Raw genomic sequence first — 20,716 nt, 5'->3', positions numbered from 1 at the left:
CACATTTTGGAGGGGAAGTAGAGGTTCATGTTTCATAGTCGTTCGGGGTCGCCGATAGTTGTACACATTCGTTGTTGGACTTGACGGATCCGATGCCTCCAGACGTAGTGGTACATGTTTGTTTTTCGGAGAGGTACTTGGCGTCCTGCACGGGATGGTAGTTGTACATGTCCGAAGAGGAACTTGGTGCATCCAGGGTCTTCGGGCGTCGCGATACACCTTGTCTTGTCGAAACCGAGCGACGGTAGTGGAACTTGGCACATTTGTGTCGAATCCAAAGTCATTGTGGCATGCAACTTGCAATATACCGAAAGGTCTTGCGTATCCAAGCAAGGCAAAAAGCCCTAGGTTCAGCGGTGGCTGAACTTGATGAAAACCACGAAGTGGTCTTGGCGGCTTGAACAGGGGCCACCCAAACTCGGCGGGAGGCAAAAGCAGAGGCTCGTCCTCGTGCAGAAACGAAGCAGCGGCGGCAGCAGGGACTCGGCGCGACGGCGAGAGCTTGCAGGGGAGGTCCAGGACGCGCAGAACGCAGAGGGGGAGGCAGGTTGGCGCTGCGGTGACCTGCTGATCTTGGATGGCGACGGCGCATGGGAGAAGGGCTCTGGTGGCGAAGCATAGCGCTACGAGGACGGGGTAGCAGAGGGGCACGGCGGCGCTGGAGACGTCGGCGCGGTGGTGAAGGTCGCTGGTGAGGTGGCCGTCCGGCCGAGGAGACGGGCGCGAGGTTGATGGAGGAAAGGCAAGGCGGCGCGACGATGAAGGCCATGGCTCCGGCGGAGCTGCTCACTGGCGGCGGCCGGAGGCAGAGGTGGGGAACGGGCGCGACATCAGGGAAGGGCCCGCCGGGCGGCACGCTGGCCAACGCGGGGCCAGGAGGCGTTGCGTGGCTCGCTGGGATCGGGATCCCTCCCTCTGGTGCATGCGTTATCGGAGGAGGGAAACGAGGAGAGGGTGAGGGAGTAGAGCGAGAGGAAGATGGGGGTAGGCGGCGCTGGTGGGAGAAGAAGGGGATCGAGGGGAGAGGTCGGTCGAGGCTAGGGTTAGAACTGGTGGGGGTCGGCTGGGCCTATGGGCCGGCGCGGGAGGTCTGCTTGCCTCGCTGCGGGAGGCCTAGGTGGGCTGGCGCGAGAGTGGCCTAGGGAGGCCCAGTTGGGCTCTCTGCTCTCTCTCTCTCTCTCTCTTTAACAGAGAAGAGAAAAAAAGAGTTAAAAGAATTAGAAGAAGAGGCCATGATCAAGAATAAAAAATGGTGGGACATATTTGTAAGGCTTTATAGAATACTTCCAACCCAACAAAAATGGTTCCAACGAAATAGGGGCAGTTAAATCCAAGATTATTAAACTTGCACCGAAGAAGTTTGAATGGAGTCTAAACTTTAGGTGTGCCCAAAAATGTTAAGAATTTAGGAGGAGCCTCGATAGAAGAGATGAGAAATATTGGCAAGGTTTGAAGGTCAACTTGAAGAGGAATAGACATGGGAAAATATTTTGCACGTGTGTTATGGTGAATTCCAAATAAATGGAATATTTTATAATAGCTCCACTAATATCGGGAGGATATGTTATAAAGAGAAGTCACTCTTCCCTTGATTTAAATGGATCGAAGATCCACACAAATTATTTAGTTGAGATGCAAAAGATTATGACATGATGATATGATATGCAATGCATGACACGCAAGCAATGACAACACAACAACATCGAATAACTGGAGGACACCTGGCACATCGGTCTCGGGGCGTCACACGCGCCTACCCCCTGGGTGCGCCCCCTGCCTCGTGGGCCCCCTGACGCTCCACTGACCTCAACTCCAACTCTATATATTCACGTTCGGGGAGAAAAAATAAGAGAGAAGGATTCATCGCGTTTTACGATACGGAGCCGCCGCCAAGCCCTAATCTCTCTCGTGAGGGCTGATCTAGAAACCGTTCGGGGCTCCAAAGAGGGGAATCCATCGCCATCGTCATCATCAACCTTCCTCCATCACCAATTTCATGATGCTCACCGCCGAGCGTGAGTAATTCCATCGTAGGCTTGCTGGACAGTGATGGGTTGGATGAGATTTATCATGTAATCGAGTTAGTTTTGTTAGGGTTTGATCCCTAGTATCCATTATGTTCTGAGATTGATGTTGCTATGACTTTGCTATGCTTAATGCTTGTCACTGGGGCCCGAGTGCCATGATTTTAGATCTGAACCTATTACGTTTTCATGAATATATGTGAGTTATTGATCCTATCTTACAAGTCTATAGTCACCTATTATGTGTTATGATCCGTTAACCCCGAAGTGACAATAATCAGGATACTTATCGATGATGATCGTAGTTTGAGGAGTCCATGTATTCACTAAGTGTTAATGCTTTGGTCTGGTACTCTATTAGAAGGAGGCCTTAATATCCCTTAGTTTCCAATAGGACCCCGCTGCCACGGGAGGGTAGGACAAAAGATGTCATGCAAGTTCTTTTCCATAAGCACGTATGACTATATTTGGAATATATGCCTACATTACATTGATGAACTGGAGCTAGTTCTGTGTCACCCTATGTTATAACTATTGCATGAGGAATCGCATCCGACATAATTATCCATCACTGATCCATTGCCTATGAGCTTTTCACATATTGATCTTTGCTTATTTACTTTTCCGTTGCCACTGTTACAATCACTACAAAACTGCTACCGTTACTTTTGCCACCGTTACCACTACTATCATATTACTTTGCTACTAAATACTTTGCTGCAGATATTATGTTTTCCAGGTGTGGTTGAATTGACAACTCAGCTTCTAATACTTGAGAATATTCTTTGGCTCCCCTTGTGTCGAATCAATAAATTTGGGTCGAATACTCTACCCTCGAAAACTGTTGCGATCCCCTATACTTGTGGGTTATCAGTGATGTGAACTATTGGTGTTAAATCACATGGCGATGTGAACTAGATTATTGACTCTAGTGCAAGTGGGAGACTGAAGGAAATATGCCCTAGAGGCAATAATAAAGTTGTTACTTATATTTCCTTATACCATGATAAATGTTTATTATTCATGCTAGAATTGTATTAACCGGAAACTTGATACATGTGTGAATACATAGACAAAACAAAGTGTCCCTAGTCTGCCTCTACTTGACTAGCTCGTTAATCAAAGATGGTTAAGTTTCCTGATCATAGACATGTGTTGTCATTTGATGAACGAGATCACATCATTAGGAGAATGATGTGATGGACAAGACCCGTCTGTTAGCTTAGCATAATGATTGTTTAGCTTACTGATATTGCTTTCTCCATAACTTATACATGTTCCTATGACTATGAGATTATGAAACTCCCGAATACCGGAGGAACACTTAGTGTGCTATCAAATGTCACAACATAACTGGGTGATTATAAAGATTCTCTACACGTGTCTCTGATGTTGTTTGTTGAGTTGGCATAGATCGAGATTAGGATTTATCACTCCGTCTATCGGAGAGGTATCTCTGGGCCCTCTCGGTAATGCACATCACTATGAGCCTTGCAAACAATGTGACTAATGAGTTAGTTGTGGGATGATGCATTACAGAACGAGTAAAGAGACTTGCCGGTAACGAGATTGAACTAGGTATTGAGATACCGACGATCGAATCTCGGGCAAGTAACATACCGATGACAAAGCGAACAACGTATGTTGTTATGCGGTTCGACCGATAAAGATCTTCGTAGAATATGTAGGAGCCAATATGGGCATCCAAGTTCCGCTATTGGTTATTGACCAGAGAGATGTCTTGGTCATGTCTACATAGTTCTCGAACCCGTAGGGTCCGCACGCTTAACGCTCGTTGACGATATAGTATTATATGAGTTATGTATGTTGGTAACTGAATGTTGTTCGGAGTTCCGGATAAGATCACGGACATGACGAGGAACTCCGGAATGGTCCAGAAGTAAAGATTGATATGTGGATAGTAGTGTTTGATCTTCGGAAGGGCTCCGGAATTCACCGAAAGGGGTTCCAGATGTTTCCCGAAATGTTTGGGTACAAGAACACTTTATTTGGGCCAAAGGGTAAAGCCCACAAGGTTTTTGGAAAGCGCAAAAGGAAGTTTTGCGGAGTCCAGGGGCCAGATGTCAGGGTCCCTGGCGTCTGGTCCTAGAGTCCGAGAAGGACTCTTGCCTTTCGGGTGAAACCGACTTTGTGTAGGCTTTTACTCCAAGTTTCGACCCCAAGGCTCAAGATATAAATAGAGGGGTAGGGCTAGGACCCAAGACACATAAAGAAACACCAAGCCGTGTGCTGGCAACCCCGTCCCCTCTAGTTTATCCTCCGTCATAGTTTTCGTAGTGCTTAGGCGAAGCCATGCGGAGATTGTTCTTCACCAACACCATCACCACACCGTCGTGCTGCCGGAACTCATCTACTACTTCGCCCGTCTTGCTATATCAAGAAGGCGAGGATGTCATCGAGCTGAAAATGTGCTGAACACGGAGGTGACGTACGCTCGGTACTTGATCGGGACGGATCGTAAAGGTGTACGACTACATCAACCGCGTTGATAAATGCTCCCGCTTTTGGTCTATGAGGGTACGTAGACACACTCTCCCCTCTCGTTGCTATGCATCGCCACGATAGATCTTGCGTGTGCGTAGGAATTTTTTTGAAATTACTGTGTTCCCCAACACTCTAGTAAATAACCAATAGAGGGACCTGGATGCCCATATTGATTCCTACATATTCCACGAAGATTTTTTATCGATTGAACCTTTATGACAACATATGTAATTCCCTTTATCTATCGGTATGTTACTTGCCCGAGATTCGATCGTCGGTATCTCTATACCTAGTTCAATCTCGTTACCGGCAAGTCTCTTTACTCGTTCCGTAATACATCATCTAGCAACTAACTCCTTAGTCACTTTGCTTGCAAGCTTCTTGTGATGTTGTATTACCGAGAGGGCCCAAAGATACCTCTCTGTTACACGGAGTGACAAATCCCAATCTTGATTCACACCAACTCAGCAGACACCTTCGGAGATACCTGTAGAGCGTCTTTATGATCACCCAGTTACGTTGTGATGTTTGAGAGCACACAAGGTGTTCCTCTGGTATCTGGGAGTTGCATGATCTCATGGTCAAAGAAACATGTATTTGACATTAAGAAAGCAGTAGCAATAAACTGAACGATCATATGCTATGCTAATGGTTGGGTCTCGTCCATCACATCATTCTCCTAATGATGTGATCCCGTTATCAAATGACAACTCATGTCTATGGTTAGGAAACCTTAACTATCCTTGATTAACGAGCTAGTCTAGTAGAGGCTCACTAGGGACACAATATTTGTTTATGTATCCATAAATGTATTTAAGTTTTCGGTTAATACAATTCTAGCATGAATAATAAACCTTTATCATGATTTAGGAAATATAATAATAACCATTTTATTATTGCCTCTAGGGCATATTTCCTTCACTATGGCTATCCGGTGTTGCTCATGCTTTGCTCGTGGTATAGCCTTCGTCATCGAGTCTGACACATTCAAATCCGTGTGATGTTTCTGCTTGTTATGTCGGGTCTTCCTGTAATACTTTGGTTCCTTTGCTTTGATCAATGGTACCCCTATATCATGATATAGTCGATTTAAGTTCATTGCACATGGAACCACACTTACTTCATCAAGAAACTTCTTGATCCAGACTTGCTCCTTTCAAAAATTCTTAAGTTTCATTATATAACCTTCTTTCGTTGTAGAATCCATAATAGTATTCTTACTTGAAACTTATTCAAACTATTATTCTAACATAACCAGATAGTCATCTATATCAGTCATGAAGTTGGTGTAATCATTTACAACGAGTTCTTCATCTCCTCCATGGACAAGTAGCATGTAGTTTGTCCTTCTGAGGTACTCATATTATTTAAGCAACTACCTAGTGAACCAGTCCAAGATCACTTTGGTACATGCTATTAACATTTAGTACATAAGAAACATCTGGCCTTGTACATATCATATCATTCATGATGCATTCAATTATCGAAGCATATTGAACTCCACTCATCTGCACATGCTTATCTAAGTGTCATGCTATGTGACATTGTCATAACACACATTCTCTATTTTAAATCTTTTAAAACTCGTCATTGTACATATTCTACCTAAGCGCAATTAGACGTCTTGACCTATCTCTATAGATATTTATGGCAAGTCTTTCATTGGAAACACATTCTACAATGAGTCTTTTTATTGTGCTAAGAAACTCTACGTTATTTCCAATCAACAATATGTCATTTACATATAAGATTTAGAAATACTATAGAGCTCCCACTAAACTTCTTGTATACACAAGTTTTTCCATCATTTTAATGAAGTTAAACTTTTTAATTATTTCATAAAATTATTGATTCCAGCTCCTTGATGCTTGCTTCGAACCATAGATAGACCTTCAAAGCTTGCAAACCTTTCTGGCATCCTTAGGATCAACAAAGCCTTCTCGTTGTATCATTTATAAATCTCGCAATCTGCAAAAACCCTTTCGCAATTTAGCCTTGCTTTATAGATAGTGAGATTACCATCCATGTACGTCTTTCTTTTTGAAGATCTATTTACATTATAGGGGTTTCACACCCTCTAGATAATCAGCCAAGTTCCAAACTTGATTCTTGTATATGGAGTCCATTTCGGATTTATAGCTTTGAGTCATTCTCTCGAGCCGGGTGCCACCATGGCTTCCTCTGAGTGTGCAGGTCCATCTTCTTCTAAGATGAGTATTTCATTGTGAAATTATTCAGGAGGTTCGGTAACTCTTCCTGGCCTACGCAGTTCAGTTACAGGCTTAACTAGTGTTTCTACAATTGGTGCAGTAACTTCTGGTTAAGTTGTGTGGACAACTTCGGAACTACTTCCGGTTTGTTTAGTCATGTTTACTTTCACCAGAGATTCAATAATCTTGTCAAGCTGCACTATCCCCACTTACTTCTTTAGCAAGGAAACTCCTTCTTGAGAAAGACTTCATTCTTTGTGGCAAACACTTTGTCCTTGGACTTTTGGTAGAAGGAATACCCAATTGTTTCTTCGGGATAACCTACAAATTAGCATTTGTCTAGATAGATATTCCATAACTTATATAGTGTCGTCTTGCTAGACTATTAGACGGTGCTCTGTTTAGTGTATATGTTGTTGTTTTAAGTGCATACCTAGTGATAAAAAGCAGATCGATAAGTTATGAATTAATTCTACAATTATTCAAATGTTTGTTAAACTCATGACTCGAATATATTTCTTCATGGTTGAAGAACCTTTTATCTTTTGTCATAATAATCCTTAACTTTATACTGAATTTCTTTGAACATTTCAAATATTTTAGACTTTATGTTTCATTAAGTAAATCATATTTTCTCAGAAACATTAGCGAAGTATAAGTATTCACCACGCCTTGGTTTGCTAATCAGACCACATACATCTCTATGTACTTTTTCAATTGATTCAAAATATTATTTCCGATATAGCAGTGCCAAATTTAAGAGGTGTTTATCAATCTTCTCAAAACATTTAGCATTAATGTTATAAATATTCAATTCAATGAATAAACCACTAACAATATAGGTAAATCAAAAACATATTCTTATAGCAACTTGAACAACCATTGTTTAAAACTTATAAGAATATCCATTGTACAACCCAAAACATACTGTTTTACACAACTCTGGAACGAAATAACTATTATTTACTTCTAATATAAATCTTAAAGATAAACTACAGACATGACTTTGACGGCTTGAGTAGCGATCCCATCACAATTCCCGACTTGTATCACGACTTAACTTGCACGCTTTCTGTAGTTCCTATATTGGTTTGTAAATAAGATCAACCGGTCTGTATCAAACACTAATGGCTTACATGAAATCAACAAGTAGAACAACATTAACTTTGTATAACTTTTTAGACCTTTACTAGCAGAACCGTTCTTCTTCTTATTCGCCAAGTACTTCTTGCAGTTGCGCTTTCAGTGTCCTCTTTGTTTGCAGTAGAAACATTCAGCCTCTTTAGTGGCTCCGCCCTTGTTCCTCTTCTGAGATACGGTCTTACCGACGCGAGTAGACTTCTTCTTGGAATTGTCCATTCTTCTTGAAACTGGCGGTCTTATTGACCATCAACACTTGTTTGTTCTTTTGCATTCCAGCTTCCGCAGTTTTGAGCACATCAAATAACTCATCTACACTCTTCTCCATCCCGTCCAAATTCTAGAGAAGACGGTCTATCAACATAGCTAGCAAGCTTCACTATATGCTCACTAATTGACGAACCTTCTGCCATCGGTACAGATATTGTGCTTGCTTCACTCCCCCCATCTTACGATGGTTTTTCATGAAAGAATAACAAAATCGATAACGAGGAGAGCTGTATAGTGAGGATGTGTATGACTCAAGAGGATACCGATATATATATATATATCACCTCGAGTTTTGTAAAGTATTGTGAAGCAATGGGAATAGCACATGATAACCAAAGTTTCACCCGAATGTCATTCGTGTACTCATAGGGATCGATATGGATGTCCACGGTTCTGCTATCGGTCATTAAACGAAAGGGGTCTTGCTCATGTCTATGTTTTACCAAAACTATAGGGTCACAAGTTTAAGTTAATCACTATTTGATTAGTGTTAGTAGGATAGGATTAATGAGAAAATATTTATGAAATAGTTTCATTAATATTCGAAATAGTTTTGAGAGGAACCAGAAGAGTTTCGGGGTTTTCGGGTAATACTGATAAATTATATATAGGTGGAAATAGTTTCAAGTGATGTTAAATTAATATTAAAAGGCTCTAAATATGATTAGGAGACTTCTATATTTATTTAAATATCAATGGGGCTTTTTTGAGCAAAAACTATCAATGGGGCTAAAAAGACCATGTGGTGGAAAGCTACTTGGGCCCAATAGGGAGGCCCCCCCTTCCTACTTGGGGAAGGAAGGAGGAAGGCCGAATTGGAGGGGGATTCCCCCTCCTTGGTCGACGCAAGGGGAAAGGGAAAACTTTCCCGCTTGTGGTGCCCCTCCCCTCTCCTCCAACCTATATATACTAGAGGATTTTGGTCTTTGGACACACAAATTTTGGAGCCTTCTCTAGTTCTCTAGTTCTAGTTCTAGTTGATCCAATTAGAGTTAGACCTAGATCCTCTAATCCTCGCAATTAGAAGCCCGATGTGGTTCTAATCTTCTCCCTCTAATTCTTTGGCAATGATTAGATCTGGACGATGAAGCGTTGACGTATCATGAAGACCATACACTTGCAATTTGTGGAGAAGTCATGCTTTTGGTCTTCCGTTCGAGGGACTGTTCGTGGACGGTTTGAGAGATCATTCATCGACGCTTCGAGGCACTTCAAGTACGATCTACACCGACTCGTCTTCTTCCGCTTCAACTCGGAGTTGGTAACGATCCGATCCAAACCGTTGTTGCATTTTCATAGTGTTCCTGATTGATCGTAGGGCAATTTTTTTTGTTTTCTACTCCCTCTATCTTAGTTTGCAAGTCTTGCACGTGTGCCTAGGTCGTTAATTTGACCAACTTAATAGGAGGCATACATTACAAAAAATATATCATTAGAAACCTTAGATATTCTATTTTCTAATGCTATAATTTTTATGTTAAACAATTTATTTTATATAAGTTAAATTGACAACCTAGATACACGTGCAAGACTTGTAAACTGAGATGGAGGGAGTACTATGTTTCCCAATACAATTAACACCTGGAGCAACGAACAACCTAGTCGGGAAAGGCCAAGCAGCTAGCGTGACAACACTCTAGACCAAGCGGCGTTGTAACCCGACAACGCCAAAAAAACAGGTGGCCACAAAGAGGGTCGGCCAAAGAAACCCGAAAGCTAGGTGGTCAGAAAGCCCGAGCAAGCACCTCTCCAACAATTGGGACCGGGCGCCGCTCACACCCACACCCACACATTCAAGTGGACGAAACAGTATCAGCCGGCACAGCAGCCCTGACAACGTCCACCATTCGAGTATACGCAAACAAAGTCAGCTAGAAAAGCCCGAGCAAGCACCTCTCCAACAATTTAAGAAGTGTTCACCATGTATAAAAAAAATGTTCGCCTCGTACTTTAAATTGGTTCACCGCGTATTGAAATAATATACCCCATTAATATTAAAAATGCAATGGGTACTAAAAGTATTCATCATGTATGAAAAATTATTCATTTAAAAATGATATTGCATATTAATTTAAATGCATGGCAAGTACTATTTTAAAACACAACAAAAAACTGATATAGGATGAACATCTTTTGTAATTTATGATGAGCATCTTTAATATACTACTTTTAAATGCATACGTGCAACCCACGTTAATATTTAGGAGAAAATTAATTACAAGTTAATATTAGGTATGATATCAGTTACGTGTTAATTACATGAATAGTAGTAGACGCTGATATTTGATATGATATTAATTGCACGCTAAACATGTTGAGCGCTTGCCGTTGAAGCAATATAAGTCGTTGGATTGACATGGTTTGACGGCCGAGATTTATTGAATCTGCCATTTGGTTTTTTTTATATTAGTATAGATGAAGATCTTTCTTAACATCCAGTGAACTTTCTTAATACATTGTGATATTTCGTGAAAATTATTAAATGAAAATAATTTATAATGCATGATTAATATATTTCTAAAATGCACTATGAAACAAATTTGAAATGCAAAGGGTGACAAAAAAGGCTGAAAACCCAGAGAAGAAATTAAAGCACATAATGACCCTACAATACTAAGGAAAAACCGCTGCAAAAACAAAATGATAAGAGAACCACAGAAAACTCATCTACTACATGCCAAAATAAAAGAACGTTCGCGTGCCTGCCACGCATGTTGCTGGGCCGACCCATCAACCGAAGGTAAGCGGGACTCCACCCACAGAATCGGAGAAAGAGCCCGTGCCGGCCCATGTTGCTGCCCGACACGGGCTCATACAGACGCGCCTTTAACTCTACATACACCCACCACCGCCGAAGGCAAGTAGCCAAGCAGAACCCAACCCAAAGCAGCCGCTGCGATTCCTTCCCTCAGAAGGGGAAAAGAAAGGGAAAAAAAAAAGCATCCGCAGCCGCCGCGATGATCCTCCGCATCCGCAGCCGCGACGGCACTGACCGCATCACGGTGCCGGACGCGGCCGCCGCCACCATCGGCGACCTGCAGCGCCTCATCGAGGCGCGCGCCACCGTGCCCGTCGCCGCCCAGCGCCTCTCCCTCGACCCGGCGCTGCTCCTCCCCGCCCCGCAGCCGCCGCTCCTCTCCGACCCGGCCGCGCCGCTCGCCTCCCTGCCCCTCGCCAACGGCTCCTTCGTCTACCTCTCGTACCCGCCCGGCGCGCGCTCCGCCCAGCCGCCGGCGCCCCGGGCCCTCACCGCCGCCGGCTCCTTCGGCAAGAAGATGACCATGGACGACCTCATCGCGCGCCAGATCCGGGTCACCCGCCAGGAGGCGCCCTTCTGCTCCGCGGCCTCCTTCGACCGCGACTCGGCCAACGCCTTCCAGCTCCACGTCTCCGAGTCGCTCGCCTTCGCCGTCAAGCGCGCGGGCTTCCTCTACGGCCGCGTCGACGCCGAGACCAAGGAGGTGCTGGTCGACTTCATCTACGAGCCGCCGCAGCAGGGGTCCTCGGACGTGGTCCACCTGATGCGGGACGCCGACGAGGAGGCCCGCGTCGACGCCATCGCCGACGGGCTCGGCATGCGCCGGGTAGGGTTCGTCTTCACACAGGCAGTAGGGAGGAAGGCCAGCGAGACGGGCGAGTACACCCTGTCCAACAGCGAGGTGGTCCAGGCCGCCCAGCTGCAGGCAGAGGGCGGGATCCCGGAGTGGGTCACCGCCGTGGTGAAGCTGGAGGTGGGGGAGGATGGCTCGGCGGACGTGCACTTCGAGGCGTTCCAGATGAGCGAGGTCTGCGTCAAGCTGTTCAAGGACGGCGTGCTGGAGACGGAGATCCAGGACTCCGACGACCCCCGCCTGTCCAAGATGCGCAAGGAGGTGATTGCAGGAGGGAAAGACACCATGGAGGTGGACAACGACTTCTTCCTGGTGCCCGTGAAGATCTCCGATCACCAGGGCCCGCTCTCAATGGGATTTCCGATTGAAAACCGTGGAATTCCTCTACCGGCGAACGCTCTCAGGAGCCACATGGATCGTGCAAAGCATCTCCCGTTCGTCAAGCGGATCTCTGATTTCCACCTGCTTCTCCAGATCGCTGCTTTCCTGGATGTCAAGGCCGACGTTCCTACTCTGGCTGCGTGCGTGGGACACCAGGCAGAGGTGCCAGAGGGCTACCGGCTCCTGATCGACGCCTTGGCAGGTCAAACATAACCAGAGAGGGTTTCCTGAAACAAAGACACGGTGTCATTTAGCAACTTGCTCTCAGTATCATCTCATGTGTGATTTATATGAATGTCTCAGGTGTGTAAGTCTTGTTTAAAACTCGTATATGCGATTACCATTGCACAAAGGGCAACATGTTTCATTTTGATGCTGAATCTGGTCATATACTCGTTGAAATGCAAGTCTTTTGGTGGTTGTATATTGCCTAGATGTTTAGTTTTTTTGACATTTGCATTGCCTAGATGTTGGGAAAGGGACAAACATTGATTTTGCCATGCCAGTTCACTCAGATAGTAACCAACACTGAGATAGTTCGCTGAGATAGTAACCAAGACGAATAGGGGGACTGGAGAAGGGTTGATCAATTTCTTGTATGGTTTTGAAAATTGGGCTGGAGATATGACTTAGGGTCTATTATGTTTCTAAAAATAGTCTATGTGCCTTCGGACAATGCGGCGCGAGGGCAGGTCAGACCTTTTAGGACCAGATACTAGTATGACCCAACCGACACACCCGGAATACCTTTAGACACATTTCACTCAGTTAGGATGTTGTATGATACCCATGTTTTTGGTTTGCTCAAGGAGGGGTGACATATAATGTTGAAGTTTTGAAGTAAGGTCTGGAGTTTTTGATACTCAGGAAGGCCAGGAAGGCTTGTGTTAAAATCAGAGGACTACAATAAAAGTGGTGTGGGAGTGCCTTATACCATTTTGAGTCCCTTTTGAGCAAGGGATTTTTCCAGAACCATATAGCTGTGGATCAAGGAATTTTTCCAGAATCTCTTTTAGGTAGGTAGAGTGAAGGTGATGTAGGGATCTATCCAAAACCCCACATGAGAGACTATTTGGCCTCAATGGCAATTCTTTAGATATAGGTTAGCTATTTAAGCACCGATACAAATGGGAAAATGGGGCTAAGGGATGAACATGATGGAATGTATATTGATTATATGGTTACTTGAGATGAAAACACTTCAAGCAGAGGAACAAATGCCTCTAAATATAGTACTAGTAAGAAAAGCCTGACTGGTATTGATACTGGAACTAGTAGTGTGAGAAAGTCTAGTGGTTTGTATGAAGAGATGAAAATGAAACGGGGGTGATGCTTGAGAACGCAATCATAGAAAACATATTGTGTGGCTTCCTCTGCCAGCAACAGGTTCTTCGTGATGCTTGTATTCTCTTGATCTGCCGTTATGAATCAATAAAATCCATCCTTTATCGGGGAAAAAAAATCTGGGATTCTAGTTTTGATCACATGAAAACAAAAAATCCTATGTCAGAAGAGGACTCAGCTTGTGGAGCCAACATTGTTGGCTTGAAGCCATGGAATTGAACAGCACAAGCTTCTCGCTCTTCTTCCTTTCGACCTCCTCCACCCTGCTGCTGCTCTGGTTCTTCAGCACAGCAGGAGCTGAGACTGTCGACATTGAATGGCATCGTGACGCCACCCTGTACACGTACGACGATGGCGGGGTTCCTCGACGCCTCCGTTGGCGTCTGAGCTGCTCGCTTCTTGTGATGACACGGTGCTGGTGCTCGCCGGTGCTGTCCGGTAGATGGACAACGGGAGCAACAAGCACTGTTTTTCATGAGCACGCCTCTGTCCATTAGTACCCTCGTCCGTCAGGATAGTAGCCTCCTCTGTGGGATCACTCCCCAGCAGAAGGCTCTCAGAAGCAATAGCCCCGATGAATTTGGCATAACTGAAGCAGCATGAGATGTTCGTAGGAGTCGCATTCAGGTTGGAGCAGAGTTGCTGGCTTGCTGCATCTCGTCTTTGGCAGATAGACTGCCGCTTGACTTGGAACTATAGGATGGAAATGAACCATCTGTGCTGATGGCCCCAAAGTTGCAGCTTCTCGCGATGCGTCCAGTGGGACTCCTGAGGCTGCAGGCATCAGGTTGGATTTAGGCTGACATGTAGTTAAGGTTCTTAGCCCGCTAACAGTCTGAACTGTACGCACAACATACAATGCTAGGCCGAGTGAATGGAAAAGTTGGTGAATCCATTTGATCTGTAAAGAGATGGATTCCATTTGGCTATCACTGTCCTGAATTTCCAAAGTGAAAGTGAACGCACTAATTTATTCCGAGGCAATCGACAATTCCTGTTGGCAGAATAACATCTTGATGATCATCTTACCCTGTCCGTTAGGATTTTATTCTTCTCACTACTAGGATCAGAATGGAAAACTCAGTTGATTAGAGTGCCTTACAGTAGCACACTGGAAGTGCTTTAATCTATTATCATCTCTCTCAGTGAGAAAGAAGTGTATATAACCCCGTGAACATTCACGTTTGGGCTACATCACCCCCTCAACTCAAAAACCAGTCACTTAATCCCCTATACTTTGCAATACCAGATAAAACACCCCATGAGATACTTTCAAGCTGGTATAGAGGATGGTTTCGCCGACGTGATGCGCTGACCCGGTTTAGTTGGTTGACTTATACTGCCACCTCGTGCAATGACCCACATGTCAGTGTAGCAAAGTGTTATTTCTAACCAGGACCATCTGCCTCGCCAAGCACACTTATGGGAGCCCCTGCTCCGAGTGCATCGAACACCGGGAGTGGCAGCGTGGAGTGCTCGTCGTCGCCGCTTGGCGCACAAGAGGCTGCCATGAGCCTCACCCACGCCACATGCACGGGAGGCCGCTATGAGCCTCACACTCGCCGCCGTAGCTTGACACACGGGAGGCCGCCATGAGTCTCACCCTTGCCGCCGTCCCTAGGCGCACGAGTGGCCGACACTAGCCTAGCCCTCACCGTTGTCGCTGGGCGCCCGGGAGGCGGCCATGAGCCTCGTGCTCGACGCCCGAGAGGCGGTCGCCAGCCCCGTCATCGCCCTCGTCACTTGACGCACGGCAGGAGGCGGCCACGAGCACGTCGTCGTCGCTATGTGGATAGGAGACCGCGACGAGAACACCCTCGCCGGAGCCGCTCGGTGCACGGGAGGCTGCTACACCTGCGTGCACTGGAGGTCGACGCGCGGAGGCAGGACGGATCGCTGGTCCTGGTAGCAGCCTGGTCTAGAGCGAGAGTGCTGGTAGTGGTGTGCCACGGCTACGAGAAGCGACATGGCGCAAGGGTCGCACGTCTGTACACGAGCAGGGCGGCAAGGCATCAGTTTCGAGGTAGGCAAGGTGCTACCAAGGTCCTTCACGGGTAATCCGCCATGGTCAGTTTGCGGGTGAGGCCAACTCCACCGCGCGACTCCAAACGGACGTCCGGCCGGATTTTGTCCTTTTGGGGCGGCGATGCGTTCGCCCATGTCCGCGTTTGTCCGTTGGATCGTGGGTGCGCCCAGCGCGCGGCCGCATCCCAAATCATGTCCGGTGTGGACGTGATTAAAAAAACAAAAAACTTAAATAAAATGCCTAAAAAGGTAAATAAACGTACTTAAAAAAAACTTAAAACATATATAAAGGTCACGGCCACAAAACGGTCCAGTTTCACGCCGCACTTAAACGGCCCAGTTCCATAATTAACATAAAAACAAAATAAAAAAAGCCGTCCGCGCGCTGCTGCCGCGCCCGTCCACGCCTTGGTCGTCGCCGTCGCCGTCTTCAGTGGCCGCCGGTGTCGTCGTCGTCGCTGCAGAGGTCGACGTAGTACGGCGGCGTCCAGAGATGGGCCGGCGGTCCGCGGTGCACGGGGGCGGCGGGCTGGAAGGTGGCCGGTGCCTGCACCACCTCCTCCCGAGGCGAGGCGTCGCGCTCCGGTGACCGCGGTGGCGCAGGGCACTAGTTGCCCCCCACGGCGGCTGCCATCTGCTCCGCTGTGTAGGACCAGCTCCACCCCTGGCCAACCAGGCCCGGGTGGAAGGCGGCCACCGGCGGCTCCTTTGTCACCTCCTCCTTCGGCAGCATCTGCAGCTCGGGGATGGCGACGTCGCCGGCCGCAGATAGGGCCATCATCTCCTCGAGGTCCGGCCATTGGCGCTCATCGTGCGTGTGCATGGAGTCCTCCATGACACGCGCCATGAGTCGGGCCTCCTTCTCCGTTGTCATGCGAGGAGGTGGAGGTGGCGACGGAGATGGGGAAGGCGACGGCGAGGTCGGAGTCGGGGGCGTACCTCTCGTTGTCGAATAGGTCGTAGGGGAGGAGGCGACGGCGGCGCTCGTTCTCATCGCACCGGGCACGGCCGCTCGCAGGCACCGGCGGGATGGGGGCCCGGTCCGCGGAGAGGTGCCAGTTGTTGGGGAGGTGCACGTCGCTCCACGGGATCGGCGTCCTCGTCTCCCAGTACCACCAGCACACATCCACGGCCAGGTACCGCCGGTTGCGCTCGTCGGCGGCCCTAGGAGCGATAGTGAAGGGGGCAGGCGCGGGGGCTCGAATGGAGGAGCGCGGCGGTGATGCGAGCTCCTCCTTCTTGACGGAGCCGCGGCGGCGTCCCGAGAGGGAGCCGACCTCACGGTCGTGCTTCCCCTTGCGGTTGTGCTTCCAAAGGCCCATGGCTGCGGCCGGCCGGCGAGTTGGACGACGGGGAGCGGCTAGGGTTTCGAGGGGGCAGAGAGGGGCCGGAGTGGGAACTGTGGACGACGACCGGTCCACGGCCTCCCATTTAAGAAGGACGGCGACCCTTCGCTGTGCGGATGACAGGTGAGGCCACCCGCTCGTGCGCATTTATGTTGGCGGGTGGGAGGTAGGTGGCCGCCTGCCACGCGGCCCCGACGCGGACGTTCGCTGTCCGCCGTGACCCAAACCCGGCGCAAGTTTGCGCTCGAAATGGGTCGGCCCGGACACAAAACGGACCAGATGGGTCCGGGCCGTCGCGCGCTGGGCCACCTCGTTTGTCCGTTTTACCCCAAACAGACGGGGCCGGACAAAATGGAGTCGCGCGGTGGAGTTGGCCTGAGGTCACCTCACGTTGTAAGCAGCTAGGCCAAGCGTGTAAGCAGTTAGCTAGATACTCCATCCGTTCCTAAATATTTGTCTTTTTATAGATTTGAACAAGTGACTACATGCGAAGTAAAATGAGTGAATCTATATTTTAAAATATATCTATATATATTCGTATGTGATAACCATTTGAGATCTCTAAAAAGATAAATATTTAGAAACGGAGGGAGTAGATGTTAATTGCACTAAACAGCTAGCTTGCCGAGCGCACCGATCAAATTTGTACGCGGATGCTAGCCACAACGCACAAGAAAAACACAGTGAGACTTTTCCGCATTGGCTCGCTGCCACATCAGCAAAACCATAGTCAAAACCCACTAATCAGGGCGCTAGTGGGTGTTTTGTCCGGTATTACAAAGTTTGGGGGATTAAGTTACTGGTTTTTGAGTTGAGAGGATGATGTAGCCCAAACGTGAAAGTTCAGCGGGTTACACTTCTTTCCTCTCAGTGATTGCGGCAACCTTTTTTTCTGTTAAAAGAGATGTTTACTATTAGTGCTTTGTTTTCAGTTGCAGTGGTGGTGGGGTTATGTAGATACTGGCCGGTGTGGTATGTGATGTTCCGTATTATCCTTGCTATATACTGCTGTGCGTTGACAAGTGGAAAGTGTTGTACTTTCCTGTCTATATCTTATTTAACGGCTTTATTCATAAGCATGCACATGAAAATGTAACTATGTGCCAGAAAGCAAGAGTTGTCAAACTTCAACAAATAATATAATGCAGATGATACAAAACTCTGTTCTGCGGCATTACTGACACGTTAGTCTTGCACTCGCGCACTTACACAAAGGTAAACAAGATTATGTGAACAAGTTCTGTGAAGTTGGGCTGGCACAGACACTACAGTCACACGGATAATGGAAGCGCTTGAGAAAACAATTGTTGGGATTCCTTGACTTGCCTGTTTAGGTGGCAATGTTGCAGAACAAAGATTTATATCAACGTTCTTAATCCTAGCTTTGCTCCATCAAGTTCAGAATAGTGTTGTTTTCATTTTCCCCATTATAGCTGCTGCAACGAAACAGATTTCAGAGCGTGCAGATGACCGAGGAGGTTTAACAGTCTTTGGCGCAAGACTTTGAATCTGTAGCGATTTACGAGGGTATAAACAAACCTCTTTGTTAAGAGAGAGTACAATTTTAAACTTAGTTTTGGTTGGTGTGCGCCTGCATAGGCTATAGTGCAAAGCCCAGGCGACACCCGAGGACCCCAATGACAAGCCAATGTGATGGACCCTCCCTCAGAAAAAGTAAATTTAATATCATTGTAAGCACATGGCCCACATATCAAATACTAAACTGATAAAAACAGATACTACACTTGATCTTAGCCAAAAGGCCGAGAAAGATATCAGTTCTCCCACTGCCCTCCCCTCCTTTTATAGCTATCTCGACCGCCTCTCCCTCCTCCGCAAGCGAGGTGGTACTAAACGAAACGAAAGAGCAGGGGAACCTGCTTCGCTCGGGCGACCAGCCGAGGCCTATCCGCCTCTCGTTCGTTTGGGCTTCGACAGGCCCGACAAGAACACCACGGCCGTGTCCTTCCACGGCCCAGTATCACGCGGGTTCTGTTTTTCCCTGCTCGTTTCGCTCGCCGTCTCTGACGTGCTGGCAAGGGCGAGCCCAAAGGTGACCAGACCACTTACCGCCGCACCGCACGAGTCCGTCGCGTTCAAGTTTGACCAGCCACAACTCCGCGTGGGCGTAGTGATCACTGTATTCTCAGGTGAGCAGCTCATCACTATTCACTGGTGATGCATAGCGATCGTGGTGATGAACCGCATATATACACATCAAAAACACACATGTACATACGACAACGCTTAGGAATCCAAGCGTTATAATGACGAGCCAATGCATAAATTCTAGGCCGCGAGAGTGCATTATAAGGGAGAGGAGCATAAGTGTGTGCTTGCACCAAGCAAAGGCTTCAACAATATCCAAACGACCAGTTACTTCATCAAACCCTAAAGGGGCCATGTAAGTAAAAAAACTACGATTGTTCTACGGTTGGTGCTTTAAAAAAAAGCTAAACCCCCAAAGTGCTAGCAAAGAGTCGAGAACACTCCATGCCCACGCCCACGCTCCTCCTACGCGCTGCTCCCGCGCCCGCAGCCACCATCGCCGTTGCAGCCCCGCTCCAGATCGGTCCCCAGGCCACCCCCCCGTCGTCCCCGCTCCCCCTACCAGGCTTCCCCTGGCCTCTCATGCCTCGAGACGCTCCTGCTGACTCGCGTTCGCCGCTGCTGGCCGCGTGCTTATCAGATCTGGATTCGCCGCCGCGGCTGCCCGCTACCTCAGATTCCTCCTTCATCGTTGACTCCCAGTTGGCTGCCGCCGATGTGGAGGGGGCGAGGTTCTGCAGCGCTCGGTTCGCATTGCCTTGAATGCGGTCGTGCTGGATTCAACTCCACCTCTTCCCTTTCAAGGCGCGCACCATCCATGCCTCAAGATTGTTCCAGCACGCGCCTTCAAGACCCATCGACGTGCGGCGTGGACGTCGCGTCGCTCGAGCCCCGAGCCTGCCGCGTCTCCCGACACCTTCTTCGAGAATGGTTGGCAGCTCGTCAAGGCGCCGTACTGGTGGCGAGCAATGCCCAACTACCAGCATTCAAAGCAGAGAAGGGCCTCTGCTTTTATTCCCCTCCAACGGGAAGAAGTTTCGTCCATCGCCGCTTTTGCACCTGCCATCAATGCCTCGATGTCGGCCACTGCAAGATCGACTTCCGAAATCCATTTAGGCGTCGGGTGTGCAAGCAGTGTGGTCGCCGCACCCGTGACTGCAACGCCCCGTCTGTCTCCTCGCCCTCGGTCTCGTGCGGCGCCTCGCCCTCATCAGCTGCGTCGCCCGCTTAATCGACCCAAGCCTCGCCGCTGCCGTGATGCCGCTCGTTGGAGACCCATCGCTGCGGCCTGAGGAGGGCCATGTGGTCATCACCTCCACCCCGACCATGGAGGACAGCGCCACCACCCTCTCCACCCTGGGCGCGCTGGTTTGGCTTGGAGGGAACCGCCCACGCATTAACGTCGCGGAGGTCAGGAACGCCATCACCACCAACTTCGTCATCGACCGCAACTACATCAAGGTGGTGCCGCACTATCCAGAGATTCCTTCGTCCTCTTCTCCTACCAGCACCACCACGACCTGGTCACCACGTCATAGGGCCGCTTCAGCCATGGCGGGCTGGACTTCCACACCGCCAAATGGAGGCCGGAGGCACACGCTGATCCGGTGGAGGTGTACTACCACGTTCACCTGTGCATCGAAAATATGCCACTCAACGTGTGGTGCAACGAGGTGGCGACGCAAGTGCTAGGCCCCGACACTTTCCTACTACTTCGACATCGCCACTGTCAAGAGAGAAGACCCCTCCTCCCTCGACCTCTGGGCATGGTCAGCCAACTCCTCCGCCATTCCCAAGGTTCTCCGGCTGAC

General features: G+C 48.0%; 2 protein-coding genes and 1 non-coding gene across 3 annotated transcripts; 1 reads left to right on the top strand and 2 right to left on the bottom strand.

The window, feature by feature from the left end:
• Positions 1 to 10,998: 10,998 nt before the first annotated feature.
• Positions 10,999 to 12,565, top strand: LOC125514805 (NPL4-like protein). Its single transcript, XM_048680160.2, has one exon. It carries the CDS (start codon positions 11,107 to 11,109, stop codon positions 12,352 to 12,354), a length of 1,248 nt encoding a protein of 415 aa, XP_048536117.1. The 5' UTR covers positions 10,999 to 11,106; the 3' UTR covers positions 12,355 to 12,565.
• A 3,751-nt stretch (positions 12,566 to 16,316) lies between these two features.
• On the bottom strand, positions 16,317 to 16,832 carry LOC147964352 (uncharacterized). The gene has a single exon (XM_087529935.1). The coding sequence runs from the start codon at positions 16,830 to 16,832 to the stop codon at positions 16,317 to 16,319; it is 516 nt and encodes a 171-aa protein (XP_087386061.1).
• A 1,604-nt stretch (positions 16,833 to 18,436) lies between these two features.
• Positions 18,437 to 18,632, bottom strand: LOC125517846 (U2 spliceosomal RNA). The gene has a single exon (XR_007287845.2). It is a non-coding gene; the product is annotated as a U2 spliceosomal RNA (small nuclear RNA).
• Between the last annotated feature and the right edge of the window lie 2,084 nt (positions 18,633 to 20,716).

This window comes from Triticum urartu, chromosome 6A (assembly GCF_056163025.1).
Source record: "Triticum urartu cultivar PI428250 chromosome 6A, HENAU_Tu73, whole genome shotgun sequence".
NCBI classification, from domain to species: domain Eukaryota; kingdom Viridiplantae; phylum Streptophyta; class Magnoliopsida; order Poales; family Poaceae; genus Triticum; species Triticum urartu.
Note: the sequence above shows the minus strand (reverse complement) of the source record. Positions and strands in the feature narration are given on the sequence as shown.